This window comes from Zonotrichia leucophrys, chromosome 3 (assembly GCF_028769735.1).
Source record: "Zonotrichia leucophrys gambelii isolate GWCS_2022_RI chromosome 3, RI_Zleu_2.0, whole genome shotgun sequence".
NCBI classification, from domain to species: Eukaryota; Metazoa; Chordata; class Aves; order Passeriformes; family Passerellidae; genus Zonotrichia; species Zonotrichia leucophrys.
The window spans coordinates 109,238,733-109,266,640 of record NC_088172.1 but is presented as its reverse complement, the minus strand read 5'-3'; the positions used below and the strand labels follow the sequence as shown (position 1 = coordinate 109,266,640).

At 43.9% G+C, this 27,908-nt stretch overlaps 1 protein-coding gene and 1 long non-coding RNA gene across 5 annotated transcripts in view; one reads left to right on the top strand and one right to left on the bottom strand.

The window, feature by feature from the left end:
• Positions 1 to 343: 343 nt before the first annotated feature.
• LOC135446232 (uncharacterized) lies at positions 344 to 2,109 on the top strand. Its single transcript, XR_010439707.1, has 3 exons — positions 344 to 479; positions 616 to 714; positions 1,787 to 2,109. It is a non-coding gene; the product is annotated as an uncharacterized LOC135446232 (long non-coding RNA).
• The window catches only part of TFAP2B (transcription factor AP-2 beta), a 33,456-nt gene continuing 6,002 nt past the window's right edge, over positions 455 to 27,908 (bottom strand). For 2 of the 4 annotated variants that reach the window (XM_064709921.1, XM_064709922.1), the window contains exons 3-9: positions 23,054 to 23,114; positions 15,363 to 15,437; positions 14,878 to 15,097; positions 12,219 to 12,337; positions 9,443 to 9,584; positions 7,200 to 7,459; positions 455 to 673 (exon numbers count right to left, since the gene is read on the bottom strand). In XM_064709921.1, the coding sequence (XP_064565991.1) occupies positions 624 to 673; positions 7,200 to 7,459; positions 9,443 to 9,584; positions 12,219 to 12,337; positions 14,878 to 15,097; positions 15,363 to 15,437; positions 23,054 to 23,114 (927 nt within the window). In that variant the 3' untranslated portion in view covers positions 455 to 623. Of the gene's footprint in view, positions 674 to 6,849; positions 7,460 to 9,442; positions 9,585 to 12,218; positions 12,338 to 14,877; positions 15,098 to 15,362; positions 15,438 to 23,053; positions 23,115 to 27,908 lie in introns of those variants that run through there. The other 2 variants (XM_064709924.1, XM_064709923.1) reach the window with 1 other exon arrangement.

The following is a 27,908-nucleotide window of genomic DNA, read 5'->3' as shown; positions in this document are numbered from 1 at the left end:
TCCTGATCCTCCCCCCTCTCCCTCCAAAAACCTCCCCCCAAACCCAGCTGGGAACGGCCAGGGCTGTTTTTGGAAGGTTTCATGCAAAACATGTGCTCTCCTAAAAATAATACCATCGGTGGTGCGATTAAAACAAAAGCAAACAAAACAAACTAAAAAAGCGTGGCATGCAGCCTGGCTTTAGGGAATCAGCTCCATTCCCAGCCCACCGGCATCCTCACCCCCGCACCTGCCCGCAGCTGGCTCGGAGGGGCTGAGGAGGGGAGGTTTGGGGGTCCCCGCCCTGCAAAGTCCAGGTGAAAATCAGGAAAGGCAAAGCAGGGGGATTCCCTTTGCTCTCTCTCCCCCACCTCGTTCCCCCTTGCTCGGACCCAGGCTTTGCTGTCCCCGTCCCCCCATCCATCCACCCGCCCGCCTCCTCCATCCCGGGCCCCACAAACTTGCTCCGGGCGTTTTTGCCATCACACCACGGAGAGAAAGTAGGTCACGGCTGGGTCCAAGCCTGGCTGAGGCCGAGGCAGCCGAGCCTCGAAAGCTTTCCCATAGAACACACTTTGGGGTCGTCGTTGCAATGTTGTTTGTTTTTTGACTTTTTTTTTTTTTATTATGATGAAGATGATGGTTTATTTTGGACACCGTGGGCGATCAGCTGAGCCGGCTCCTGTAGTCCAAGCTGGAAGGAGAGGGAGAAGGGAGGTAGTTTGGGAGATGGAGGTGGGGATGGATTTCATTTTTGCTATTTCCCCCATCCCCTCCGAGAGCAATATAAAGTTGCAAAATCCCGATCCACCGCCTGTCCGGGCTCCTGCACCTTTCCGTCTGCCCTCTCCAACCACCGACCGCTCTCTCTACAAACTAGCAGATAAACCCCAACCCAGACGAGCCTTCACACCGGGTATTTGACTGAAACAATTCACCGCAGTAAAAGCGAGCCTTTAAACCGGTTTTCCCCCCTCAGGGCTCCGTTCGAGCACACGTGTGTGTTTGTTTTCAGGGTGATTGTGCGGAGGGTTAAACTGACAGTCCTTTCCAGGAAAAAAAAAAAAAAAAAGAAAAAAAAAAAGAAAAAAACAAGAAAAAAAAAAGGTGTTTTCTATAAGACCAGTCAAAAAACAATTAATTAAAAAAAAAACCTGAGGCCCTAATCTGCTCCCCCTCCTCCTTTTCCCAGCCGCAGGGAAAACCCAGAGTCACTCCGGAGTGGCCGCGGGTTCGCCCTGGGGATGCGGATCTCCCCTCAGCTCTGCGGCGATTACAAACCTAAATAAATCCGATTTGGAAAGGGAAGGGGGGAAGGGGGAGAAAGAAGTTTTCTTTCGAATATTTCCTTCTGCTAATTGCCAGTGCTGCAAATGTGGACCCAAAGGTAGAAAATAAACCCGCACTGTGAACACGAACATCACTCCCGATCTCTCAATATTTAAATATGCACCTATTTACAGACATCCAGATATGCATAAGCGAAATGTACAGTTACAATGGCATAGCGGTGGGAGGGAAAAAAAAAGTTTGCTGAGCTGCAGGCTTACATAAAATTTTCCTTTAATGGCTCATACTTTAGAAAGAAAAAGATTTACTCCGAATTCAGCTGGTTAAAGCAAAATGAAACAAAAGCTCACGTTAACATGACATGAGGTTTATTATAGGTCGGCTTAGAATGAAGAGGTAAGAGTGGGGAAAAAATATGGACACTTTTGAGTCAGACAGAAATAAAATACCAACATTTCTGAGAAGCAATATTTATTGTCTTTTTTTTTTTTTTTGTCTTTTCTTTTTTTTTATGTAGAGACATGTCCTGAATTTCCCCAAAGCCTAGATTGGGAAAATAAAGACTTCTTGGCATTATAAGTAAATCCGTCTGCAGAATCGAAGCAGCACCAACATTCAAAAAAACTGAAGAGGAAAATACAACAAAACACAACAATCTCTTTTTTTTATTCTTATTCTTATTATTTATGTAAATCAGGTCATCACTGGACAAGAAACCAATTTCTACCCATTACCATAACAGCTTGTCTATAAAGAACAGAAAAGATTCAGGTAGGATACTATCTAGTCAAGCGGGATTTTTTTTTGTTGGTTTTATTTTTTCTTTCTTTTTTGTTTGGTTTTTTTTTTTTATACTTTTCATTTTTAAATTCCCCCACCCATTCACAGAGGTATAGAGTCACAGATAAATAACCCAAAAACTACTTGCTCGCCATATTTACACATTCCCGTTAAATTAAGCATAAATAAATATATACAAACTCAATACTGAATGCCTCTCCGCATTTCTTCTCAGGAAGAGTCGATAAACTGATATTTCTCACTGCATGGTCAGATTTTTCAAGAAGAGGAGGTGAAAGGGATTGTTTGGGGCATAAAAGGAGAATTTTTTATTATTTTTGTCTTTCATCTTTCCAGTTTCTCATTCGCTTTTTCATAGCTTTGCGTTTGTTTCGGGTTTGGTATTTTTTTTTTTTACTTTATTTCTTGCTGGCACACAGTGTTTCGTCTCTCTCGAAATGTTCAGGCGTTTGCCAGTGTGTTTGGGGATGTTTTCTTTTACTTTTTTTTTTCCCTTTGTATAAGAAAATATACTATTTGTAAAAAGCCTACGGTCTCTCTCACACAGGGAAGCCGGAGGGGAGGGGGAGGTTGTCTGGGTCGATCTGGTAAATGCTTACGGCAGCTGAAACAAGCACCAAATTCTCCGAGAAATGTATTAAAACAGAGCCCGACAGTACTGTGTGATAAACCGGTCAGAAAGAGAGGAGCAGGAGAAGCGAATAAGCCCTTAGGGCACAGCTGAAGGTCTTAAAACCATCCTTCCCCGCTCCCTGCCAGCCCCAAATGCAAATCTGGGGATTTGGGGAGAGATTGGTCTGGGGCGCAAAGGGACTTTCAACAGCTTCTCACAGAGAATTTCTATTAGGTGGGACAAGACACAACCCGATTTTTAAAGAAACCATAGGGTTGTAAAAGGATTCCCATGAAATTGGCTTCTTGTTTCCATCACATCTTGTGTGAATAACAACCAGGAAAAAAAAAAGTCAGGGAGCGTACGAAAGTAAAAATCTTTCCAAAGGCAAATAAAGAATTGGTATTAAAAAAAAAAAAAAAGAAGAAGTGAGACTAAGAATGAAATAAAATTTACAGCAACCCACCTGTTTGGTTTGAAAACAAACTTTTCATGATCTCTCCTCAAACTTTTCCCTTGAGTTACAAAGCAAAGCTGCCTTGTTAATCCTCCTGTTTATTGATTCATGATCCCGAGGAAACCAAATCTTTTAATAACTCAATTATCAGATAAACGTCTGAGGTGCCCCGCCAACAGGAGTAGTCGGGCTGGGAAAGTGGAAGCGAGCAGGAAAATACCTTCCAGAGGGAGGCTGAGTTTAATTTGGGGGGGACCTCTGTACTCAGCACTGATAGGAGCCACCAAGCAATGCACAATTCCCTCTGGGACTAGCACTAGGCTGGGGGGAAGGACAGAGGGATGTGCTCCTCTCCTGTTCCCTGCCTGATTGCATTAAGCCATAAACCTCTTGAATTTTGTCTCCACACTTTGGGGAGCAAGTGGGGGGAGGGCATCCCACTGCAACCAATGGGAATTTGGATTTATTTTGCCTGAGCACTGCAGTTTGTCTCCTCCAGGTAGAAGGCACAAGAGACAGACTGAAGCTCTTCCCTCAACTTGCTCAAGGTTTAGGTCATGGTCCAGGTGACCAAACTTGTGTCTAGGGAAGATTTCAGCAGCAGCAGGATCAGGCCCTCACACATGTAAGTCTTTCCCCAGGAAATTCCAAGAGTTCCCTCTCCCCATTAACCCACAGTGGTGGTGGGACACTGTCCTCTGCAGTTAAAAGAAGAATTCCCTACATTTCCCCAAAGACAAAGAAAGGCCATTCCCAAATGTCCCCAAAGCCTCCAGATGGATGCTCTGGGGCAGCAGGGCCAGGTTCCCATGGCCCCAAAGCACATGCAGCTGGGGATGTGGAAGACTGAGAGATAATTTGGGGTCTCCCCACACCCAAAAGTCCCACTGGGCTGGGCAATGCTGAAGGGCTGAACACACAGGCTCCTCACAAATCCTGTTTGCAGGGGGAAGGCAAAGGAACATCAGGATATTCCCATCAGGCAGAGAAGGGAGCTGTGCTTCCAGGTGGGGCCATTTGTTCCTCCCCAAATTCCCTCTTTCCCTTTCCCTTGCATCACTGCTGGGCCATGCCCTACATTGGAGCCTGGATTGTCCTTCTCCAGAAGCCTGATGAACTTTGGGGTGGTTGGCAAGGGGTAAGATTTGGAGGACTGGAGATGCTGTTTTTCAATCTGAAGGTCCCCAGCCTGCTGGTGGGCGACCCAAGGTTTGACCACCACACCTCCCCTGGTGACATCCACAGGGATGTGACAATCCCTGCCACAACCAAACCCACTGGCAGGGACATGCCAGGGTCTAAGCCTGCCTCCAACTCATCCCAACAATCCATGGAAAAGGCTGCCTGCCTCAGTTCTCCCATTTTCTCACAGAAGAGTCCGCAGTGCCCCAGAAGAACCAAAGAGCAAGGAGCAGGTCAGGAGGGGCCAGTGCTCCTTGGGGCTGGATCATCCCTGGATTTCTACTGCCACGTGTGCCCAAATCACAAGCAGAGAACCAGAGCTGAGACCTGGCTGCATGAAGATTTGAAAAGCAGAGCAGGCCCTCAGCTGTAACCATGTCTCAGAGAGCCAAGGGCATTAAAGGGGACAAGAGGATCATTTGCTCTTTTGTTTTGAGAACATTTCATCAAAGGATGCTGAGAACATTGCAGAATTATTTCTCCCTCACTATCCACATTGGAAGGTATCTCAAAATTAAAGGAAGGCTAAGGTTTCTCTCTCTCTCTCTCTCTGTTTTGAGTTCAGGTGTGCCTGCTTGGGATGGTGGGACAGAGTCCTGCAGCTTTCACAGGGATCCTAGGGGAAGGCCTGACCCCACTGGAATTTTGCCAGAGACTCCAGGAGATTTACCCACACCCAGTTCTGACATAAGTCAAAAGATGTGTTAATGCACGAGCCCTACCCCACTGAGAAACACATGCAATTACCCAACATGGCAGAATCCAAACAGAAATTCATATCCTTACACTTCAGCGTTATTTTTACCAGAGAAGACAGAGAAATGTATGTTGAAAAAAGAAAAAAAGAGAGAGGAAAGAAACAAGACTTCCCCTTCACCCCCACCACCCCAAATCATATGCATAAGACATCCTGTCAGACACCAAACCACCAAGAAAAACATTGGAGTTAAGAAGTTTTTGCCCCCCTCACCACACTGACTTGCTCCAAAGCAAGAGTCACAAGACATTTTTTTTCTTTTTTTTAAAAAAAAAGCTTTCTAAGAGAAACAGATTTCCTCAGACTGAGCTCAGAAATCAGGATATTCCCTGGCAAACCCTCCCCACTCCCATCACGAGGAGCCAGCTCACATGGCAACTCTTTCCTCCCTTGGTACAAAACCCTAGTGCCAAGCAAGTGCCGTAACATTCAACACAGCTCTTATTCTCTTTGCAACAGTACACCTCGATTTCAACTTAGATTTTTATCTTGTTCAAATTATTCCCTTTGAGCTTCTTTAAAGAAGTGCACCTACAGAATTCAGTAACAACTGGCTTTGATTTGAAAAAAGCAAAAAAAGCAAAAAATAAAAAAAGTATCAGAATATCAGAATTGTGGATTTTTTTTCTCTGTACCTGATATATTGTGTAGGGATCTCTAGTCCTCTTTGAAGAAGCTCATAAGCCAAGCGGGCAAAGCTTTAGGAAACAGAAGAAAATAAAATAGTGCATACTCCTGAGAAAGAATTACATACTGATATCACTCATTTTTTGTTGTTGTTAACAGTTCTTTAAAAATGGGGGAAGAGCTCTCTCACACAAACTAGTCAAGGAAATTAAGGACTGAAACATTGGCATAGTTTGGAATATAAAACTCCCTAGAGAAAAAGAGGAGATCTCAGAAAACTAAGAAATCAGATAGCGCTGACATTGTACCAGACCTTACTTCCAAAATTTTTGCAACCCATTATAGACAAGGCATTTTACCATCAAAGACAGAATTACTAAATTACAAAGGTATGTTTGCATGCACTAATATGCGTGGCTACGCACACATATTTTATATATATATATATATGTATATATCCACATATATACATATATATCCACAAACATACATGGGATCCCCACGCCCCGGTGGGGAGCCGGGTGTGCACATCCACAGATGCACACACAGAGGCACACACGCACCCAGACACACCTGTAAACGCTGCCAATCTAAACAGAGAGTCTGTCTAGACCAGGAAAAAAACCCACACAAAACAGTTCTTAAAAAACAGAGCTGGCAGATTCGACTGAGCCACGGCGACCCCGAACATCCCTTCTGGTGGCACCTAAAGTTAAGTTCACGCTGCTGTAAAGGCAGCTGGTGTTGATGGCTTGGTGAGGGGTCTGGGAGCTCCCCTCCTTTCCTAGTCTAGACAGAACCAGGGTGGTGAGATGAGGTGGGAAGAGCTGAGGGGAATGAGGCCATGGGGTTGCTCAGAAAGGAACACTCTGGAAAATTGTTTTAGTCTAGGTGGAGACAGGATGTTGCTCAAAACAAAAAAAAAAGAATAAAATAAAAAAAGAAAAATGGTAGCAAGACAGACCATGCAGCTCAAGAAATCAAAGCACTGACACCAAAAATGTTTCTCCGATTTCTTCCAATAAGTTATTCATTTCTTTCTTTTATTATTATTATTAATTATTATTATATTCCCCTCCCCCCCAATCATTATTTAAAAAATGTGAAAGAACAGAAGTGGGGAAAAAAATCCTGGTGGTTGTCTTCACATGTTCCTGGCAAGAGACTCTGAACCACTGGTCTTGCGCCATTGTGCTCCTCTGATCTTAAATTATTGTCTTTCTTTTATTATTATTATTTTTATTTTATTATTATTATTATTTTGTCCTACCTAATAGAATTCTTCCAAAGCCCAATCCAGTATTTTTAAAGCTAAAATTAAGACGGTTTTGTTTTAAAAGATTATCTCTCTCTCTTCTCCTTTTATTTATTTAACTTTTTTTTTCCTTTTCCTTTCTTTCATTCTATTTTTTTTCCTCTCTCTCTCTCTCTCTCTTTCTCTCTCTCTCTCTCTCATTTTCTGTGTTTCTCTTCCTTGTCTCCAGTTTTACTACCTGGTCCTTCGCCAGATGTGTGCCTGTTAGCAGTGTTGTTGTTCAAGAACATCTTGTCCATGCCTTTGAGAGCTTCAGTCAGGTAGTTTTGGAGGGCCGTGAGGGCGGCGCAGATCGCAGGGGCCCCAAAGCCGTGGGTGATGAGGCTGAAGTGAGTCAAGCAGCTCTGAATGCCCGGTTCCAAAATGGGGGTGGGCCGGCTGTTCCCAATGGGCGTTCTGTCCTGCGCCAAGAGATCTGTGAATTCTTTACAAAGTTGCCTGCAGGGAAGAGAGAAAGGCAAAGAGAGAGAAGAGATGTTGTTAGGCTTGTCCAACAATCCAACCAAAGGGGTAGGATCAAGCTAAAATTGATCCCAAGGCATGGGGTGGGACCTTTTTGCCACCATCCTTTCCCCCAGAGGTTCTTGGACCAGGCAGGGCGAGCCAGCAGCTCCCTGCTCAGAATGATGCTCTCCAGGGGATAACACCAGTTCTGGAGATTCAAATCTCTCCAGCAGCCACAGGGATGGTTCTGAAGCACTGTGAAAACCCAACCCTGCCTGGTGACCTCAGAAACAACCAGGGTGAAAGGGAAATGAGCCCTGGATCTGCCAAGCACTCATTTCTGGAGGCCTGGCCCTGGCTCAAGGCAGCTCCCAGAAATTCTCTTCCTGAAGGAAAGCACGGCCATGCACTGAGAGCTATTGGATGCCACAGGGACCTGGTGCGGGGAAGGGCTAAAACAGAACCTCTGAGACTGCTCAGGCTGGACCACCTTACTGAGAAAAATCAGGATTTTGGGACTCCATGCTGGCTTATTCATGGCCTGAGAAGCCAAGCAAGCACTTCACATTTTATTCTAGGGGCATGACACCCCAATTACCACATCAGAGTTGACATCTGGCTCCTGGTTGTTTGTCTGCACCTTTGAAAAATCTGATTCGATTTTTCTAATGAATTCACACATAAACATTTTATTTTAAATCACTCTGGTCCAAAAGACCTTCAAGTCAACAGGTGCCTGGGCAATGCAGAAACCCTGGAGGCTGGTGGGGTTCCCACAGGAATAGTTTCTTTGAGGATACCCAAAGGATTCAGGTTTTTTTAAAGACAGGTGCCACCCAGGGACTGGAGATAAAAAAGATCAGAATTAAAAGGAGAAAAAAAAAAAAGAAAAGAAATCCTTAAAAAAGACATCCAGCTCTCATCCTCTGAAATTCTCTGAAATTCCCAGTGGGTTAAAGGTTTCAGAGGGTGAGGAAAGATAAAGGTCTACTTCTATGTGTATTATCCATTAAGAAAGTGCAAGAGAGGAAACTTTGAATTTGGAGAACAAACAGTAATGAGTCCAACATTTTACATCTTCAAAGAGCAAAGCAGGGTCTGCGAGCAATTAAAGTTCTGGGACATTAATATCTTCTGACCCTGCGGAAAAGGGCAATCAAATTCCAATCACGTCTAAGAAACATCTGGACAAATTTGAGCAAATGATTTTTCAACCCTCCATATATTTCTTTAAATTACACTGTCATCGGAGGCAAGCCACGTCCCAGAGCATGAAAAAAATGAGAGCTGTTTGGGCTGGGATTTTCCTTTATTTTCTTTTTTTTTTTTTTTTTTTTTATTTTGCCCCCTTTTCATTCCTGACAGACAAAGATGTGTGAACACTCAGCACCCAGTGCCGAGTACCCGAGCAAACCATGAAGCAGCCTGGGAGGCACAGCCTGATGTAAATCATCCCATACAGCACACCCACAGAGGAAGTCCCAAGGGACAGAAATGGGGTGGGAGGGGGCAAATCGAGAATCATTAGCAGTGCATTTTGGAGGGCTTTTCTTTTTTTTCTTCTTTTTTTCCTTTTTTTTTTTTAATTAAATCATTTGGGAAAGGCATTGCAATTTGGTAGCAGACAGACAGGTGTGTCTGAGCAGCAGCAGGGACAGAGAAACACGCTGTGAAAGCAAATTATAAAATTTTGGACCACTTTACATAAAAATTCTTTAACTGGGGATGGCTTGGAAGTGATGCACAACATCTGGGGGAGTATCCCCTGTAATCTGTATAGGGGCGCGGTCTGTTGGCAGGATCTACACTGCAAAAGGGTGCAGAGGTCCTTTGGGCGATTTGAGCATCCTTCCTCCCCGAGGGGCTGCTGGAATTTAGAGCCTGGAAATTCCGTTTGCTTTCCAAAGGGGCTCAGAGGAAGAGTTTGAGGATTTTCCCCGAGAAGGGCAGAAGGACAAGGGTTGGCTTGGCACTCACTTTGTAGCAAGCAGCATGTTTTTCCTGGAGTGGAGGTCGCTGGGGTCCGTGTGCTGTCTGTTCAGGTACTCAGAAACAGCTTTGGCTGGGAACTCCGTTTCACAGATGTACCCAAAATCCCGAGCTAAATGAACGGCCTCACCTGCAGGGAACGAGACGGGAATTAACCCCTTCGGGCACCCCGGGCCGGGCTGGGCTGGCTCCGACCCGCGGGGACACCGGGCGGACCCACGGCTCCCCTGGGGACACGGGCTCCTCTGAGCCGTGTTTGGAATCCTCTCATCCCCCATTTCACCTCAGGGACAGGCTCCAGTTCTGTGTTTTCCCCCCACAAGCCCTATTTTGGGGACAGAAGTCGACGGGACAGATTTTGAGCTGGTGGGATTTGTCTTTGCACTCGTGTGGGTCTGTACCCATCAGAACGGAGGGAAGAGCTCACACACGCACACCACACACACACACAAAACTTTAACTGGACCAAGGAAAAATGCAAGAGGAAACTGCTCAAATCCTGAAAAACTAAGGACCCAAACTTCTCTAAAAAGCAGAGAAACCATTCCTGTTTCAAAATCTCATTGTCCAAAATCTTACAGATATGGATATATTATGAATGTTAATTCTTTGTGGGACGTTATAGACAATTTATTCACGCACAAGGCACTTGCATCATTATCACAGTTATCGCCACATCTGTAAAATTATGGAGATAACTGCATTTAGCCTGATGGCAATTTAAAAATCTGCATTTTTAACTGACCATCATGCAACAAGAACTCTTGTCTGCCGGGTGGAAAGATAACAGCTAATGGCAACTTTTTCTGGGAACAAAATAATTATTATTCTAACTCTAATTCTAATTCACTTTCCCTGCCTGCCTGGTTTCAGGTTTCTTGCCTACAGAGATTTGTGTCATCCAACTCCTACTGATGTACTTCACGCCACAAGAAGAAGACAGTAGCTGCAGAATGGAGGAAAAGAGGAGGAGGGGGGAAAAAACCCTCTCAGACTCTAGAGGGATTCCACCAGATTATAGCTCAGCCCCTCTAGAATAAAGCGTTAAACCCTTTAAAGCATCGCCCGAGGGACGAGGGGGAAGATTTCCAGCGAGCAGGTATGTCTAATAACTCCAGCACCGAGTTATTTTTAACCATCGGGAGCTGCTTTCCAACGTCATCTCCTGCTCTCCAATGGCTCTCGCTAATCATCAAACCAGTTAATGAAGGCCAGGGCACCGGCAGAGCCTGGAGAGGGGATCCCGAGCCGGGCAGGGTCCCCCCGGGCAGGCTCCGGGCACCGAGGGCCGGGAGCGACCGGAGCGTTCCTGTTCCTGTCCCTGGCCATGCAGGAGCAGCTCTGCTAAACCGGGCTGCTGGCAGCAAGGAGGAAAATAAAAAAAGAAAAAAAGAAAAAAAAAAAAAGAAAAAAGAAAAAAAGGAGATAAAACTCCATCATGTGCAGCCTCTTCCAAAAGGAGGGAACCCTCTGGAGGCAAACTGTTGGTTTGTAAGGGAATCAGGGGAGAGGAGGTGAATGTACACCTTGCTGCTCGCTTGACACAGATTTTAGCATCGCTGCACAAAACCCCACCGGCTTTTGAACCTCGCACCGGCCGCGGGGAGGGGCTGGCGCTGCTGCGAGCAGAGGGCACGGTGTTCCACACACACCTTGGGGTGAAGCAGGGCACCCGAAATGCTTCACAAATTCTGTAGCGACACCTGTAACCCACCCTGAGCCTGGCACTCCCGGGAGAGGAGGAGCTCCCACCCCTCTTTTTGCGAGCCTTCCCCCAGCTCTGCAAGCAGCAAGGTCTTGTCGCTCACATAACTCAATCAAAAGAGTGGAAAAGTTAATATCTAGCACAAATATTTGCGCTGGCTTTATACGCAGAAGAGATAAGTGGATTATTTATACGCCTCTCGGTGTGTGTGTGTGTAATGCAGATACATATAATTCATAATTGCATCCATACTATTCCTGTTAGGTTTTTTTTGGAGGAAGTCCAACTTCTCTTAGCATAAACACGCACATAACCCTAAACTTATTAGTGGCTCTAAGTTTTCCTTGTCGATATAGTAACAACAAATCAAAGAAACACGCTGGCCACCAAAATGTCATTAGCTGACTTGAAATTACTTGAAATTTCAGTCTGCCTTTCCCTCTCTGCTTCCTGAGGGGTAGCTGGTGTCTTTGTTCAGCTCCACACACCTTAAGGGAAATCGAGCTCTGCTACTCTTAAATTCTCTGCTTTCTTACCAAAAAAGGGGGATAAAAGTAATTTTGCATTATTTTTCCTCACTGAGCATCCTGTAGTGGCCATAAATCAGCTCATGAAGAGCGAATTATCAGGAGGATGGAGATCTGGAGTCGGAGATCACAGAATGGAAATTAACAGGATGAGGAGTGGGACTGCCCTGCAGAGTTACACACGCACACAAATGCACACGCACACATCCACGTACACACACGGAAACACTCGCTCACTCTTGCCACCAAGAGGAATCAGTGATCCTCCAGCCAGTGACTTCGTTTTTGGGAATGGGATCCTTAACCGTGACCGTGTTCATCCCAACCCACCCTGATTTTCACCTCTGCAGGGTTTTCCCACCTGATCCCAAAAGTTAGTGGGTTTGTTGATTTTTGGGAGGTTTTTTGTTTGCTTGTTTGTTTTGGGTTTATGGTTTGTTTGTTTTTGGGGTTTGTTTTGAGGGTTTTTTTTGTGAATGTCAGGCAGGAGCTCAGAGCAGGGGTGTGAAGGGTCATGCGACCCTCGGCTTACCTTCCACCAGGGAGGTGAGTAAAGTGACATTTGCGGCCTTACGCCTGCCGGCTGGTAAATTCAAACCGATTTTTTCTAGCCTTTCTCGCAAAGATCTCCCCCCGTTTTTCGATTTGGCTCTAGAATTGCAAAGAAATTAACATCGTGATTAACCCCGCAGTGTTCCTGGAAGAAACGTTTAGTCTGTGCAGTCAGCGAAGCCTGGGAGGGTTTTCACTCCCCGTTAAAGACTCTGGGGGTGTTGATTTCTGCTCGGGTTTGCTGGGATTTTCTTAATTTCACCCAGGGGGTAGAAGTGGGGATGAACCCACTTTTCTCCCGATTTTATCCAGGGAAATCAAAGAACGCCAAACAGCAATAATTAATGGAAAGGTTCTAATCTAGAGAGCAAGTGGGTATGATGCCAGATTGTATTAAGATGTAGTAAAGGGATGGGCAGGAAGGTAGAGGAGGATTAAACCCTCTGTTATTCCAGGAAAGAGCCAGAATGAGACGAGAGAATTAAAAAAAAAAAATCTGGAAAGTTCGAAGGGAGTGTGTGTGCGCCTGTGGATAAATTGAAAAGAAGGGAAATATTTATAATTAAACTGTTTCCCGCCTGTGAGTGTGCTCCTGTGCGAGGAGGCGATGCTGAGAGGAAGAGCTCACCTGAGGCAGAGCGCGCTATAAAGAGGGAATGGATTGCCTGGGGGGAAGATTGGAATATCTGTCGGAGGTTACTGATAAGGGCAATAAAAGGGTGAGTGAGAAATTCAGAGCTATTGTTCGAACGCCCATACATATGTAAACCCCCAGGGATGAAATCTTGCCACCTGCGAAGTTAGCGAGAGTTTTGGCACCTAAGAACAAAATCTATCCCAACTCTCTCCTAATTCTTACCTAAAATTTGTTTAAGAATTAGAAGTCGCACTTAGAGAAAGGAAATCAGGAACTACAGAGAAGCCAGACTGGCTTCCCACTATTTTATATCGAAGTAAATGGGGGCTGCATGGCAGAATTGCAAGAGAGCAGCTTTCTACGTCTCATCTGCTCTGAACCAAAACCTTGTTTAAAATTTAGATTCAAGATAGGAACTGAAGTCAGCAGCAGCCAATAATTATGGCTTGGGCCACGTCCAGAAATCTGCTGAAGTTCAATAATAATGCTTCTTTACCTTGGTAATTCTATTTTCTACAGAGCATCTCTCAGATGTCCTCCCTGCTCCATTTGTAGCTGTGCACAAGGAGCAGGCAGGTTTGCATCTGTAAGTAAAAATCTCTGCTGCTCTCCCTGGCAGCTGAACAATGATTACAGACATTCACATGGAACAGCAGCTATTTTAGGAGACCCCAATTCTCATGTGGATATTTGGGTCTGACCAGATGTAGCAGAACTCTCTCCCTCATCTCCAGACACAGACCCAGAGCCTTTGATATCCTCACAGAATTTTTTGCGGGGGCAAGGGGGGAACAGCAAATACCGTCTTTATTTTAAAGCACCTTAGAGCCAATGTATCCCAGTTGCTGCTATAGGAGTTTTCAATATATTTCCTCCTCTAAGATTAGCAACTTTTAAACATGATCTGAAGTTTATTCATTGTCAGTTTGCATGCATCTGTCCCTGTTTAAAAGTTAGGATTTTTATTCCAGTCTGGTGTCTCCCTCACACACAGATAATGAAGTCTTGTACTCTCGCAGCCTGAGTGCGTGAGCTGGTACCTCACGTTGTAACCTCGTGGCTTCTCCCCTGTTGTGACTGGAGACAGAGCCTGAGCTCACCTTTCCTACAGACAGGCCGAGCTGACAATCCACAGTCCCTCAGGCACTGCCAAGAAGAAAAAGCCCTTTCTCCCTGCTACCCTTTCCAGCTAATGGCCTCAGAGCTTAAATTCTTGCTGCTTCTACATAAAAGCTGAGTCTCCCACACGTTATGATAGAGTGGCAACCCCCATCACCAATAACCAACAACCTCAAGGTTATTCCTTGCTCCTCACTTTCTTCAGTGCCAACAATGCCAACTACTTTGAGGTCTTCATCAAAATCCAACAGGACATTAGTGGGTGATTTGCACAAATATTAAGCAGCAAAGGCCTCTAGACCAGCTGTGATCTGCAGCAACTTTCTCTGTGTGAAGCACAAAGTTTCTGACTTTCAAGGCTACCTGTTGGTGGCTTTTCTTTAGACAGGTTTGCCTATCAGATCCCTGCCAATTCCTTGTGTGACACCATTTGTCATAATTGACATAATTGCCTGATCGTTACTGTCATACAGAGCAAACCTCGTGTGTTTATCTAGGAAATCCCTAGAATTACATCAGCTCCTGAAATACTTGCAGTTCAGCCTGAAACAATGTCCCATCAGGGCATTTTATTTTGTCCACTTTCTGAGAGAGAAGTATGAGGAGGAGAAAAGAGATAGAAAGTGTGTGCAAGGACAAGGAGAAAATCTTTCTGTCTCAGTTCCTTCATTTGTGGCTAAACAAGGCCAAATCTTTCTCTACTCTCCATATATTCATCCCAATGTTTGAACACAGCATATTTTTGCCTTATCACCAGCATTACACACACAGGCTCTGACAGTGGGATCAATGCACATCTGAAATCATCTGTACTGTTGACCAAGGGTTTCTGGAGCATGCAGGGAGGCCCAGACACATTCCCAGATTTTCCCCAGCCTCTTACCTTCTAAGTACTCCTCCTAGGAGGGATGCGTTCAGACACTCTGGAGGGGAAAGGCGTCTCTGAACTTCTCCCACCGTTACTTTGTACTTTGAAGTTGAGCTAAGCAAAGACAAGCGGCCAGGTACAGAGCAAAACACCTCTCCGGTGTTGACTGAGATGCCACCCAGGAAGCCATCTTTATTCATCATCAAAGAAGTAACAGATTTTGGAGGAACCGGAACTGGAGAGAGAAAAGGGGAGGGAGGGGAGAGAGAAACCATCAGGCCACGAAGGAGCACAGGGTAAGCACAGTCTCTCTGACATGCACAGAACAGCAAAATGAAAGGGAGTTTTGAATCTCTGGCTACCTCCAGCAACCTAAAGGGTGCTGCTCCCCCAACCTCTAGGAAAGTGCTCCATGAATGATGGATGGAGAGAAGGGTGGTACAGTACAGCCTCTATGCAGGGTTTGATCATTGGGAAATAAAATACATATTGGCAAGCACCTGGCAACTTTCGGGTCTGAGCCTGTGTCTCACCCAGAGCCCCCCGATGCCTTTTGTACAACGGACAGCGCCTTTCTGGAGGGGAAAAAAAGAGGAAAATTTACTTTTTTTTGGCTAATGCTTCCATTACTGCTAAGCTGAGCCAGGAATAAATTCACTACACAAAGGGAGTTGCTGTCTTAAATAAGTATCAAGGCTGGAGGATACAGCAATGAGAAGACAGCTCTGTTATTGCTTTGTGTTTTTATTAAGTCTGGTTTATGAAATAAAATGAGTCTTTTCCTTCAGAAAAATGAACACCAGGAAAAAAAATATCTGGTCTAACCGAGGTGCTCTCCACTCTGATCATATTGTGCTGTCCGTGAATTAGAAGGAACTCTCCTGCCCCTAAATAAAACTGATTTAGTTACTGCAACACGTATTTAAAGGTAGTCATAGGGAAAAGTAAAAGGAGAATGATAAAGTGAAACTAAACAAAATAAAACCATGTTGTTCTCTCTAAGATATTAAAAATAAGTTTTTCTTTTCTCTGAGAAACCAGTGAGGTTATTTTAAGAGTAACCAAGGGATTATAACGAACAAATTCCTATAATAGCAACCAGACACACTCAGAAATAAACAAAAAAAATTGGTTGAACTAAAACTGAGAGCAATTCCCCTGTGACATGAATTTTGTTTACAAATGAACTTAAATAACTCGCTCATAATTGTGTGTAACTGTTATGATTTACAGCAGGTGCTCTAATCAATCACCCAATCACTTTAATTTATAGGGAGCCTCGCTGCTTTTTCCCAGTTGTTTCATTTCTGCAAGTAATTGATAACAAACCATACTTAAGGTATGTTTTATGCAGGAGTTAATAAGAGCTGACAGCTGCTACTGCAGCTTCCTCTTGGATCCGCGGCAACACGAGTTCCCTTATAGAAAATATAGGCTGAAATTGGGGCTTTCGCTGGTGGGAGAGCCCTGGCAGTCCAGCGGGCATGTTTCAGAGGAGAAGACTAATTGATTACACACCCTCTTCAAGCAGATACTGCTCCACAATCTCCCCTTTCCACTCAATCAATTGCAAAACCAATTCGGCAAATAATAAGGTTCTATTATGCACATATGCCAGCTATTTAGGTAGTTATAATACATGTCAGTTAAGTCATAAAAGCCCTGTTTATTTGCAACATATCTGGAGAATCAAACCATTAGGGTTGAGCGGATATTTAAGTCGTCTGGAGCTGCTAAACAATAAGATCGGGTATCCTAATATATTACCAAGTGCTAACTACTGGGCAATTGCCAATTTTATAACCTCAGTGCATGGAATAGACACAACCGTGTTTCACTGTTTTTATTGCAGATCATTTCCTACTGCCAGACCAGACCCCCACAATAAAAGCTCTATAACAGCTAAAAACCAAAAGGCATGTCGATTTTAGATATACATATTGCTTCGAATGCCTTGTATATAGTCTCCAGTATAAACAAATTATTTTGAGTGGCTTGACTTCAGGGAATCGGAAAGTGAAATGGATTCCTATTTCTCTATTATTTTTAGTTAGGCACTTTATGCAGCTCATAAAGGTGGTTTCAAATAGTTTGAGAATGGCTCAGAAATAGTCATAAAGGAGTTAGAGGCCTGCTCCTGCTTTCGTTGATATTATTAGGATTTTTTTGCCGTTGATTCTATAGGAAAAGACTCGTTTGTATAGCAGAGGCAGTACCAGCAGACCAAAAACTTGTATTTGCATTTCCCCCCTCAATATATGTGAATATATCTCTTATTTCATGCACAATGATCTGTCTGAGTGAAACATCAGGTAGAAAAATAGAAATTAAAAAAAGTAAAGTTGGATAAAAGCAGTGCCACCAGACAGATTTTCATGACTGGCATTTTTTTTTCTTGGGACAAACACACCGGCTCTGTGGTTCGAGTACACCTTTACCGTGGCTATATTTAGTGACCAGTTTATCAGGTCACTGTCCAGTGAACTGAGAAATTAAACAAGAGGCAGCAATTCCACGAACATCTGATCTTAGTCCAAACTCACTAAAGAGAGAAGGACCAGTGCAATGCTTAAATGTACCTCACCCCGCTCGCTTTGGCCTTTTGGAGCACTCATTACATTAGTTAACCTTTGAATTATGGATTTTCACGTGCTCGGTGGGGTTTTTTTCCCCCTCCTTGCAAATTGCTTTTGGGAAGCAGGCTGGCTCCCTTCCCTGCTATGCTGAGAGCTCCTCAGCTTCTTTTCCTAGCAGTGTTTCCCTGAAAAGGACGGGATGAACAAACCCATCAGCTGGAGCCTGATAGCTCTGAACCCATCTGAGAGGCTTGCCAGGCGGTGTAAGCATATCTATCGCAATTTCATAGCTTCGCAGAGATCTATTCTATCTAGGCTCTATATCTTCTGTAAATTACCTAATGCCGCCTCAAAAAAAGTGTTTGCCACGGAATGAATTATCTCTATCTATATCATATCTATATGTTTATCATGGCTGGAGCTTTTCAGGCACAGCCCAGACATCAGCAGAGATAACAGAACGTGGAGCTTTGGTGGGTGAGGAGATCTCCACGTCCGTGCGGGCGGCTGCCTGTGTCAAATCCCCGCGCCTATGTAAATAAACCCGAATGCAGGGTGTATTTTTAGCCAATGTCAACTTCCCCAGTTGGTCAGGGACTGCCACAACTGCTGAAATGACACAGAAAATAACACACAAGTATCCACGCAGCGTCCCCACCGCTCCTGCTTTCACTTCATCCCATTTAGTTCTTGTCATCCCCAGCAGAAACTGTTCGATTTTCTTTCACTCCCAAACTCTACTTGCTGCGTGTGTGTGAGCACTCACAAATACATTATTCCCCCTTCAAAATCTCTGCTTTCTCTCTTCTTTTATCTTTCCTTATTTACCTGCATTGTCTCTTTCTTCCCCCTCTCCTTTTCCATCCCTTTATCTTTTTTCTTCCCTCTTTTTTTCCTTTCTCTCCTCCTGTGGTTACTTCCAGCCTCTTTGTCATTTCTCCCCCTTCCATTTCTCTTCAGCTTATCAATAAACCGGGAGAGCAACAGTAGCCGCTTGATTTGTTAGTAATTATAAGCATACTGTTCCTGCAAACGGGATCTCTAGATGAGTGAGATCGCTTTAGAACGACAGCAGGAAATGGTGGGGAAATGGAGCATGGCGAAACTCAGCGTGAAGCTTTCAGTTCTTTACATGTTTACAATTTTCTGTGCATACATTAAGTCTTAGGCTTTTTCTTTCTTTCTTTTTTTTTTTTTTTTTTGGTGGTGGTGGTTTTCTGTTGGGCTGCTCGCTACAAAAGTGTGAAAATGCTCACAAAGTGGAGATGGGGTGAAAAAAAGCTGTTTTGACGACAGTAAAACTAAAGAGATAATAGACTTATGTCCTGCAAACAGCTGTTCAATAAGGGTTTAAACTATGGCTATCATCGCAATAACCCAGCTGAATAATATCGTAGTCCAACAGTCAGTTAAATTACCAATCAGGAGAAATATTTCTCGTGTTTTTTACTAAAAAACGCCATGAGCAACTTAATTACTAATAAACTATCAAGCTACTTTCAAAATTTTCACTCTGCCCGGGCTTTAAATGAGTAAGAAGTTCTTTGTCCATGCTAACAACGGGACTTCGTTGTAGGTGGTGATTCGGTCTGACTCAGAAGCCAAACCTAAAACGTCCGGGAACAGCGCCTGAGACGCTGAAACTGAAGAGTCCCGGATCTTATCTTAATTTTAAGGGAAATTAAGACAAAAAACACAAAAAGTGCGCGTTCATCTCTCATTTCCTCCTGTCCCCCTCGCCCCCTGCTCGCCTCCAGCCCCTCTACCCCACCGAAAGCTGAATTCCAAGGTGGAATGTATTCCCTCGGAACTGTTGTGCATTTAATTAAAGGGGATCCTCAGGTTCAGTGGGTAACCCGGGAATGAGCACGAAACTGAAGCAGCATCTCCTGAGCCCCACATCCATCACCTGAAAACCGAGGCCAGAGCGGTTCTCAGTTAATCATTGATCAGCTGCTCCGAGGGGTGGGCAGGAAACTCGTGCTGGATTATTAACAGCCAAAAACAAAAGGTTAAGACACCTTCTTTCGTGTGTTTCCTTAAAATAGGAGGAACAACGGGAGCGTGTTTGCAAGACCATGAATTAAGGGCTTCAAGTTAAAATGGCCTTTCATGCTAAATCAGATGTGAGTGTGCAGGCGATCGTCAGAAACAGCTGAAAGTAAATAAATACATCAGAATAATTTTAAGGTCACTGACTGTGCCCCAGAGTCACAAAAAATTAACTTGGGACTCAGGCCATGTAAGGTTTTGCAGGAAGACAACTTCTTTCACCATAGAGAGTGCCAAGGAAATTTCAGATAAGCATTTGACAAGGGGACCGATCTTTTATTCCTAACACATGGCAAAACTGCTCTTCATTTCAGCAAAAATCAAGAGAAAGGCCTCAAAACGTGCAGCCGGTAAGCTCTGAAAGCTGAGTTGAATCTGATATTAATGTTCTTGGTGATTATTATCATCTTGATGATTTATCTGGTTCCCTCCCTCCCACTTCCACCACCCAAACCTTAATGGAAGTGGGAGTTAGAGATGATTTTTTAATGTCTCGTTGGATTTTTAGGCTGTTAATGTACCGCATCCTTCTCATTATTAGTTTATTGATTGTTCATTGACCAGCCCCCTTCAAATCGTATTAACCACCCTCTGCCAGCTTAGATTAGGGGAGTTTAAAAAGCACCTTTCATTATTTCAGCGCCACCACCACCACGGTGGAGTTCAGGCTTGGTAGCTTAATGCTCGCTCTAATGGGGCAGCTAAGAGACAAGGGGCCACGGTCCCTGCCTATTGCATTAATAGCTCAAAGGGGGCTAATACAGAAAATTAGCCTTAAACGAGCTCTGGAGATCTCCAAATGAAAGAGCCATTTATCACGCTGGCTACCTTCACTCCACTCGTTTGCTCTCTCTACTGGGAACAACTCATTTCCTCTTAACTAAATTACTTCAGAAATGTCAAGTAAGCTCGGGTAGCAAACATAACAAGAGCCTGGGTATATGTAAGCTGTTGTGTGGGATCGATACGTGAGATCAATCAATAGCCGTGTATGAATCCCGATATAATTTCCTTAATATTTTGGCAAAGCTTTTGCATAGAGAGATAATTCCCTCTGCAGGCCTCTGAGGCCATAAAGAAACAGACACAGCCTGGGTGATATAATTAGAGTTTAGGCTTTAAATCCTCATCATACTTTTCCCACTGCTTTGCAATGAAAGAATTTTAGGCACTGAGCTGGGATTGGGTGGAGCAGACCCACTGCAATTCTCTTGTACAGAATATGAGCCCCAGGAGTGCTCCACTGCACAAAAATCTGTCAGTACCTGCGTGTCTGTCTGTCTATCTATCCGTGCCATCTGCCTGCAAGAACGACTGACAGAGTTTAAATAACTTGTTCTTGTTTCAAAGTACACCCTCATAGCTACAAACTGCAGGGAACAAAGCGAAATTGATACTGAAGGCTGTGCTGCTCCTTCCCTCGTCCTGATTAAATATTGACTGCCACGAATGTGACCTGCTATTTATTACCCATTTCTCTTCCTCTGCACCCAGGAAACTCGCTGTGCAAAAACCCCAAAAATTAAAAAAAAAAAAAAAAAAAAAAAGGAATGAAGAAATAATACAATATTCCTTTATGCTGGAAAGTTTCTTGGATCTCAGCCTTACTTCTAAGGAAGAAAATGCTGCTGCAGTGACTTTTAAAGAGTCGCAAATGCATCTCGGGCTCTTTCTTAGTAACCTTATTTCCAAAGAGCATGTGTCTCCTGTTCATCATGTGTTAACTCAGGGTATCTCTTCTGGCTGCAAATAGGCACAAGTAATCCCACCTAGATGGGACTGGGTCTCTTCGGGCAGCAGCTGCTCCATCTGCAATGCCCACACACACGAAGCACACCCAAATATATGCCTAATGCGCATAAAAACCTCTGCCTAGTACGTAATAATTGCAGGCATTGACATTCTAGTGCCACTCGCTGTCTAATTGCACCACCCAGCACGCACACGGGAATGTCTGCGCTGTCCTCGTCAGCTAAAGGAGGGAGACACAGGCGGGCTGTGTGTTAAAGGGAAAGAATAAAAAAAAAAAAAAAAAAAAAAAGAAAAAAAAAGAGTGTTTTGGATTGTGTATTCTGCGAAAGACCATCATGGAACAACCTTAGAAGGAGTCTCTCGACCACAAATCAAGTGTCAATTAATCAAACGCACCCAAGAGGGAGTGTATGAGGTGTCAAGTGGGGGTGGGGAAGAGGGAGGAGAGTGAGAAAAAAAAAAAAAAAAAAGTTAAAAATGCAAGAAGAAACGGTCAGGTTACAGACCTTGAGTATAAACACCACGAAACATTCAAACTGAACCAAAACAGCAGAAACATACAACCCTTTTGGGTTTCTTTTCTTTTTAAAGTTAAGTAACGTTCAATTTTCTTAAAAAAAACCCACCAAACCCTTCGACCTTTCAAGCAATAGTCATAAATGGTGCTGTCAAATGGTCTTCAAGTTTTCATTAGTCCTTACTCAAATAACCAGACCTTGATCTTGTGTGTGAAAGAGAGACCGTACATGGGTATTTAAATTAAAAAAGAAAAAATACAACAACAAAAAAACCCCAAACAACCGACAACAAAACAAACAATAAATACACGGAAAGACCTCATGCTGCCTTCAACACATTTTACATAAACACCCTCCCTGTTATTTTGCTTTACATCCTAGAAAATCGTCGCTGTTAAACTATTTGTGCGCATTTGACAAATAACAAGGTCCTGGAGATAAGCGCCGTTGATAGTAAGCATAAGGGACAGCGTTTTTAAACCTCATCTCTAGTACTTAAAATTGAATCTAGAAATAGAAACTCCTTAGATAATTAAAGATAGCTTTCCCTCCATTTGCAGCGTGTGATCTGTTTAATGTCTATCAGCATAACACAACACTAATCGCCAAGCATCTCCGAGTCACTGTCAGAGAAATGTAAAAAAATTAAGCAGCTGCAATACGCCCAAAATGAGTTATTGTAATTACATTTAATTAGTTTAATTAGTTAATTATTTTGCTTACAGCTGTACAAGAGACTGCAAACATTTGTTAATATCACATTCGCTTTAACAGTATGGGGTGATTCTGCAGTTGCACTAAATCATGGGCGCATATGCAGGAAGAAGTAAAAAATGGGCACGGGGAAGGGGGGAATCTTGGGGGAAGGGGGGAACCTTGGAGGGCTGAGTCTGCCTTTCCATGGGCATCTCTTTCTCTCCTCTCCGCGTTTGATTCGCCTGGGAAATGCATTGAAGCCCCAAAGGGAATCAACCCCATTAAAAGCCAAGGGGTCCCCACCGAAGAGAATCGGGGGAAGAAGGGGAGGGAAGGGGGGCGGTGTTGGAGCACGGGGTGCCCCATTAGAGAGGATTCGTGTAATTAAACCCTTCGAAGGGCGGGGGAGGCGGGGATATAAACTTTTCCTTTCTCATGTCTTATCCCTTCACTCTATCTGCTGAACCAATCAACTATTCATCTTGCTGCCACGGGCGCCTGCTTCCCGGAGAAATTCATTGCCCCAAAGTCAAAATATATCATGAAGATATCGCTACACAGTAAAAAGTTTGTCTAGCTTGTTGGAATAATCCATACCTTTTTTAATGACAGACTGGTCCAATAAGTTCATACCGCTGTTATTGGCATCTTCAACTGACTGTGGATATAAAAACATCACTATTCAAATTGACTGGATATTAAAGAATCACGTACATAAATCATGTCATTCCAAACTGGAGTCCCTGTTATTTCCATTTATATTAATTCACTGGAGGAGGAGGGATTTTTTTATTGTTGTTACTATTATTATTATTATTGTTATTATTATTTTCCCCAATAGACAAGGAAATTAAATTCTTACAAATTATATAGTCTTCTAATAAAACAAAAGGAGGTGTGAAGCATATGGGGTGCAATACTGGTTTTGTTATCTTATAAAACATAGATATCACATAGACTTCTTTGCATTCCATAAAGCTTTATATTTCTTCCTTTGAAAATGTGGCAATTTGGCAACATCTGCAAGATCTATTGCATGACATAAATGAACACGATTAAGGACAACTTAAATGCTCCCTCCCCTTTCCTCCCCCTCCTCCTTTTTCTTTTTCTTTTTTTTTTTTGTTTGTTTGTTTAACCCTGCTACATCTTACTAATTCAAGGGCCATTTACTTTTTATATATCATAGTTTACATTATGGACTTTTAATTAAAGCCTGAGCCTTTCGGAGCGCTGTGCAACGCCCACATCGTACAGGGGACGAGCAGAGAGAGATTTACAGCTCCCGAGGTTGCTTTCATGTCCTGAATTAGTGGGGACGGGGAGGGAGGAGCAGGAATACACATTATCAAAAGTATGAACCATCAAATTGATTGCCCAGGAAAAAAAAAGTCTCCGAATTTCAAAGCCTTCTTTCCCCATTTTTCCCCCCTTTCTTTCCAGCCTGCCGAGGAGCACACCTGTTATTATGGCATTAACTTATTTAGCAGGGAAGAGAACAAAGACGGGCACAGAGGGCACAGCAAATGTTTGGTTTCATTTCTCAAAATGAAAGTGGCATATACAAAACCCCCCCAAACAAACCAAAATTACTGCTGAGTCTGTGTTCGGCACAGTAAAACCATGTCCGAAAAAGAAGAGGTGTCGTAAGAACAATTAATAGCAGAATTCTGACAGGTTCCGTTTCAGGGTAAATTCTGAGGTAAAGGGAGACCTTTGGGTTTCTTGGCTTTATTATTTTATTTTCCCCATTACTATTACTAAAGAGTTTGGGTTTTTCAGTGTTTTTGTGTATCTGGGGAGTTGTCACGTTTTTCCTTGACAAGCGAAGCACCTTTCCAGCACAACAATGATTTACTTCACCATGATTTTAACTTTATCTTTGCTATGCCGAGAAGCTGAGCTTATTCGGATCCGGCCCTTATCTCCGTCTCTGTGCTCAGTGGAGACATTCCAGATGGAATGTGGTTTAGGAGAAAATTACATCTCCCCAAAACACGATGGAACAATATTTTCTATGAGAGCTTTCCCTTCATTTTCCTTGAATCCACCCTCAAACGAGCGCACACACAGAGCGGTGCCTTATGTGCTGTGTTTGGGCATGGCTGTCTCTCTCTCTCTCTCTCTCTCATAATCAATAGGCTACATACCTAAAGGGCACAAAATAAAATTACAAAGTCTTCCCTCCTTTCCCTGAGCAGCTCCCAACGAGGGATGATGAGCAAATCTTGCAGCCTGCTGGAGTGCAGCGTGGCGCACCTCGATGGCACAGAAACCGAGGTAAACGTGAAACATCACCTTTTCCTTTTTTCTTTTTTTTTTTTTTTTCTTTTTCCCCCCATCTTTCCTCCTTATCTCACCTTATCTCTGGTTGCGCGCACCCTTTATGCGTGTGCGTGCACTCAGCTCGCTCCATCAGCAACGTGGGTTAGTTGTTGTAGTTAATGAGAAGACTCCTGTCTGATTTTCTATCTAATTACGCCCTCCTGCTGGGTTTTTGTACAGGATATTCGCTCAGCATGCTGGCAGTTAATAGTCACAGAGAGGATCGTAAAGATTTAATTAGGACTGCATGCGGAAACGTGGAAAAACAACTCAGACTTTTAATTACTAGACTTCTTTAGTTAAAAGTGATACCAGGGGTTACTTTATAAGAGACTTGGGTGTTTTGGTGCAACTTAACTTTCCGTGTCTCTAGCTAGTGCGTAGCAGCAGCGTGAGTGAGGAGGAGGAGGAGCGGAGGTGTGTGTGCAGGGAGGGGAAAGGTGATGAGTTTCCAGATATACTTGGAAAATCTGGAGAGGAAGATTCCCCTCCCTTCCCTCCTCCAATAATCTGATAGCGTGAAGAGTCCTAAGTTCTACCTATAACCACTTTATTCAACTTCTGTGGATACATCTGAGCGAAAACCTTAAAAACTGAGCTCCATATTTTCCTTCAAAGAGTCTGAATTTCCCCCTCCATTTTTCCTCCATCGAACCCTTTATTACTGTAATCCTACTTTAACCCAGCCGGTGAGAAAAATATCTGGGAGTGCAAAGGTGGATTTTTTTTTCAGAGTCCCTATTAGAAGATGCAAATTTTTGTTCAATAAGGAGGTCTTGGTTTCTCTGTTCCCTGTCTGAAGGTTGTAAATCGCGGATTGAAAATTCCTCTCGAGAGGGGCAGCAATAGCAATACAGTGTGTCCTGTTTACAATAACAGAGCGCTATCGTGTTACAATCACTTAATTCTAGCCCTGGACAATGGCTCACACATGGACTGGATTTGGTGTTTATAAAATAACCACTGCTTCTTTCTGTCACGCACTCTCTTTCTCTGTCTCCTTCTCCTCAGCCCAGCCCATTCTCATGGCACATATTTGATCAGACATGCATAAGCTACAGCAAAGAGAAACATCTTTATCCAACTGTACATCTAGATATCCGTTCAACTTTTTGGATAACTGAAATAAGAAAAAAAAAAAACCCAGTATTTGAAACCCTTCCTGAAAATTTTATCTAGTGATGGTGGATAATGTGTATACATCGCCTGAATGAAAATTCCTGTTGCTAGAAAAGGTTCCACGAATCTAGAATAAATCCATGTCAAATATCAAGATGGAAAACTGCCCAACTTCATCTGTCACTAGTGGAGGCACAAGAATAGAAAATGCTGAGTGGCAGCAGCGAGCTTTGGGCTGCTTTCCCTCCTGCCAGCGTTAACTTGCAGTTGGACACCTCTCCCTTCACGTGTTTCTCCTTGGGATACCCTCCTCTCCCTCTTCCCCTCCTCCCCCAGCCTGGGAACAAACTTTCAGAAATAAGGGGCCTGTTTAATTTCCTGCTGTCTCAATACCCCAAACCCAAACCCCGGCCCTGCAGCTTCCCCTGTCCCATCCTATCCCATCCTATCCCTGTCCCATCCCTGTCCCACCTCACCCACCCTTGCCCCGCCAGCCCCGGGCAGCAGCCGCGGGTGGCCACGATGCCCCCAGAGCATCGAGGGGAGGCACTTCCCTCCAGTGCAGTGCCCTTCCCCCAGAAGGGATGTTTTATTGGGAAATGGATGGAGAACTGCTTTATTTGAGCTCCTTCTTTCCTATTATTTCTTATCTCCCTTCTCTATGTCTTTCTTTCCCTATCTTTTCCCCTCCTTTCCTTTTCTTATTTTCTCTTCTTTCCCCCTCTCCTTTCGTCCTTTCTGCATTTTATCTTTTTCTTCTCATTTTATCTTTCCTTTCCTCCTCTCTCCTCTGTTTTACACTCTTTCTCACAAAAGCACAACAATTACCGGCTATTCCTTGGGGAAAGTGTAAATATCCAGGCACAAGCAGTCCCTAACGCCTATCGGCTGCAGAGAGAAAGGAGGAGAACGATCTGCTTTCTGCATTCACAGAGGTAAAACTCGTCTTGACTTGCAAAGCACTTTGTCTGAGCCAGGAATGCGAGACAAGACCTGCGCATCGCACCCGGGGGCTGCCCCCAGGTCTCAAAGCCACCTCGAAAACCCGCAGAAAGCAGCGACCCGACGGTCACTGAGCTCGGAGGCAGGAGCAGATCCAAGTAGCAAAACCTTTCTCTTTTTCTAAAGCATTTCTCCCCAGCAAAGCTAGGGGATTTTCCCCTGCAGCCCTAAGACAAGCCTCAAGCCAAAGCAATGCATCCCCTTCGCTTCCCTGCCGCTCATTCCTCTCATGTTCTGCAGTATCCCTTTTTCACGGCTATTTTTTATCTTCCCAGCTCCTCTTTTCCCCTTTCTGTAACTTCGAAGTCTTTATTTCATTCAGTGCTCCATACCTTTATCTATCCTAAGACTAAATTCATACACAGATATGATATATGATAAAGAAATTTGGGGGGAAAAATATAAAAACGCATGGAGTAAAACCCCCAAAATCCCGATTAGGAGAGCTTAAGGCAGGATTTGGACCCTGGAGGCTCCAGTCCCAGGCTCGGGGGTCCCCACGGGCTGGCCATGCCCTGTTCCAGCAAGGTGCAGACCGCCCCAGCAGCGAAGCTGTTAAGGGTCCTTCTGTTTTTAGGGAATAACACGTGATGAAGAGTTTCGCGTGGGATGGAAGGAAGCTGAGAAATACTGCGCTTTGAGCCCGGCGAAACTCCTTTGTTATCCAAAAGAGGGAATGAAACTATTTAAAATCAGCCCTACCTCACCAAGCACACTTAACAGATAAGGGGGTGGGGGGGATGTTCAAGGGACTTGTTCCTGATCACCAGCTATTGCTTTTGATTTGGGTTTTGTTTATAATTTCCATCTCTCCCGGATGAAAAATGTAGTAATTCGACAGTTTCATCAAAATCTCTGAACGGCAGGAAATTGGTTGGGGGGAGGAGGGGGAGGGCGGAGGGGAGTGGAAGATGAGATTGCATGGGAAATAACTGGAATTCGAAAAGCCAAGCTTGAACTCTGCCAGCTTTTGAAACACGTGGAATATTTCTAGCAGCATGTCTGC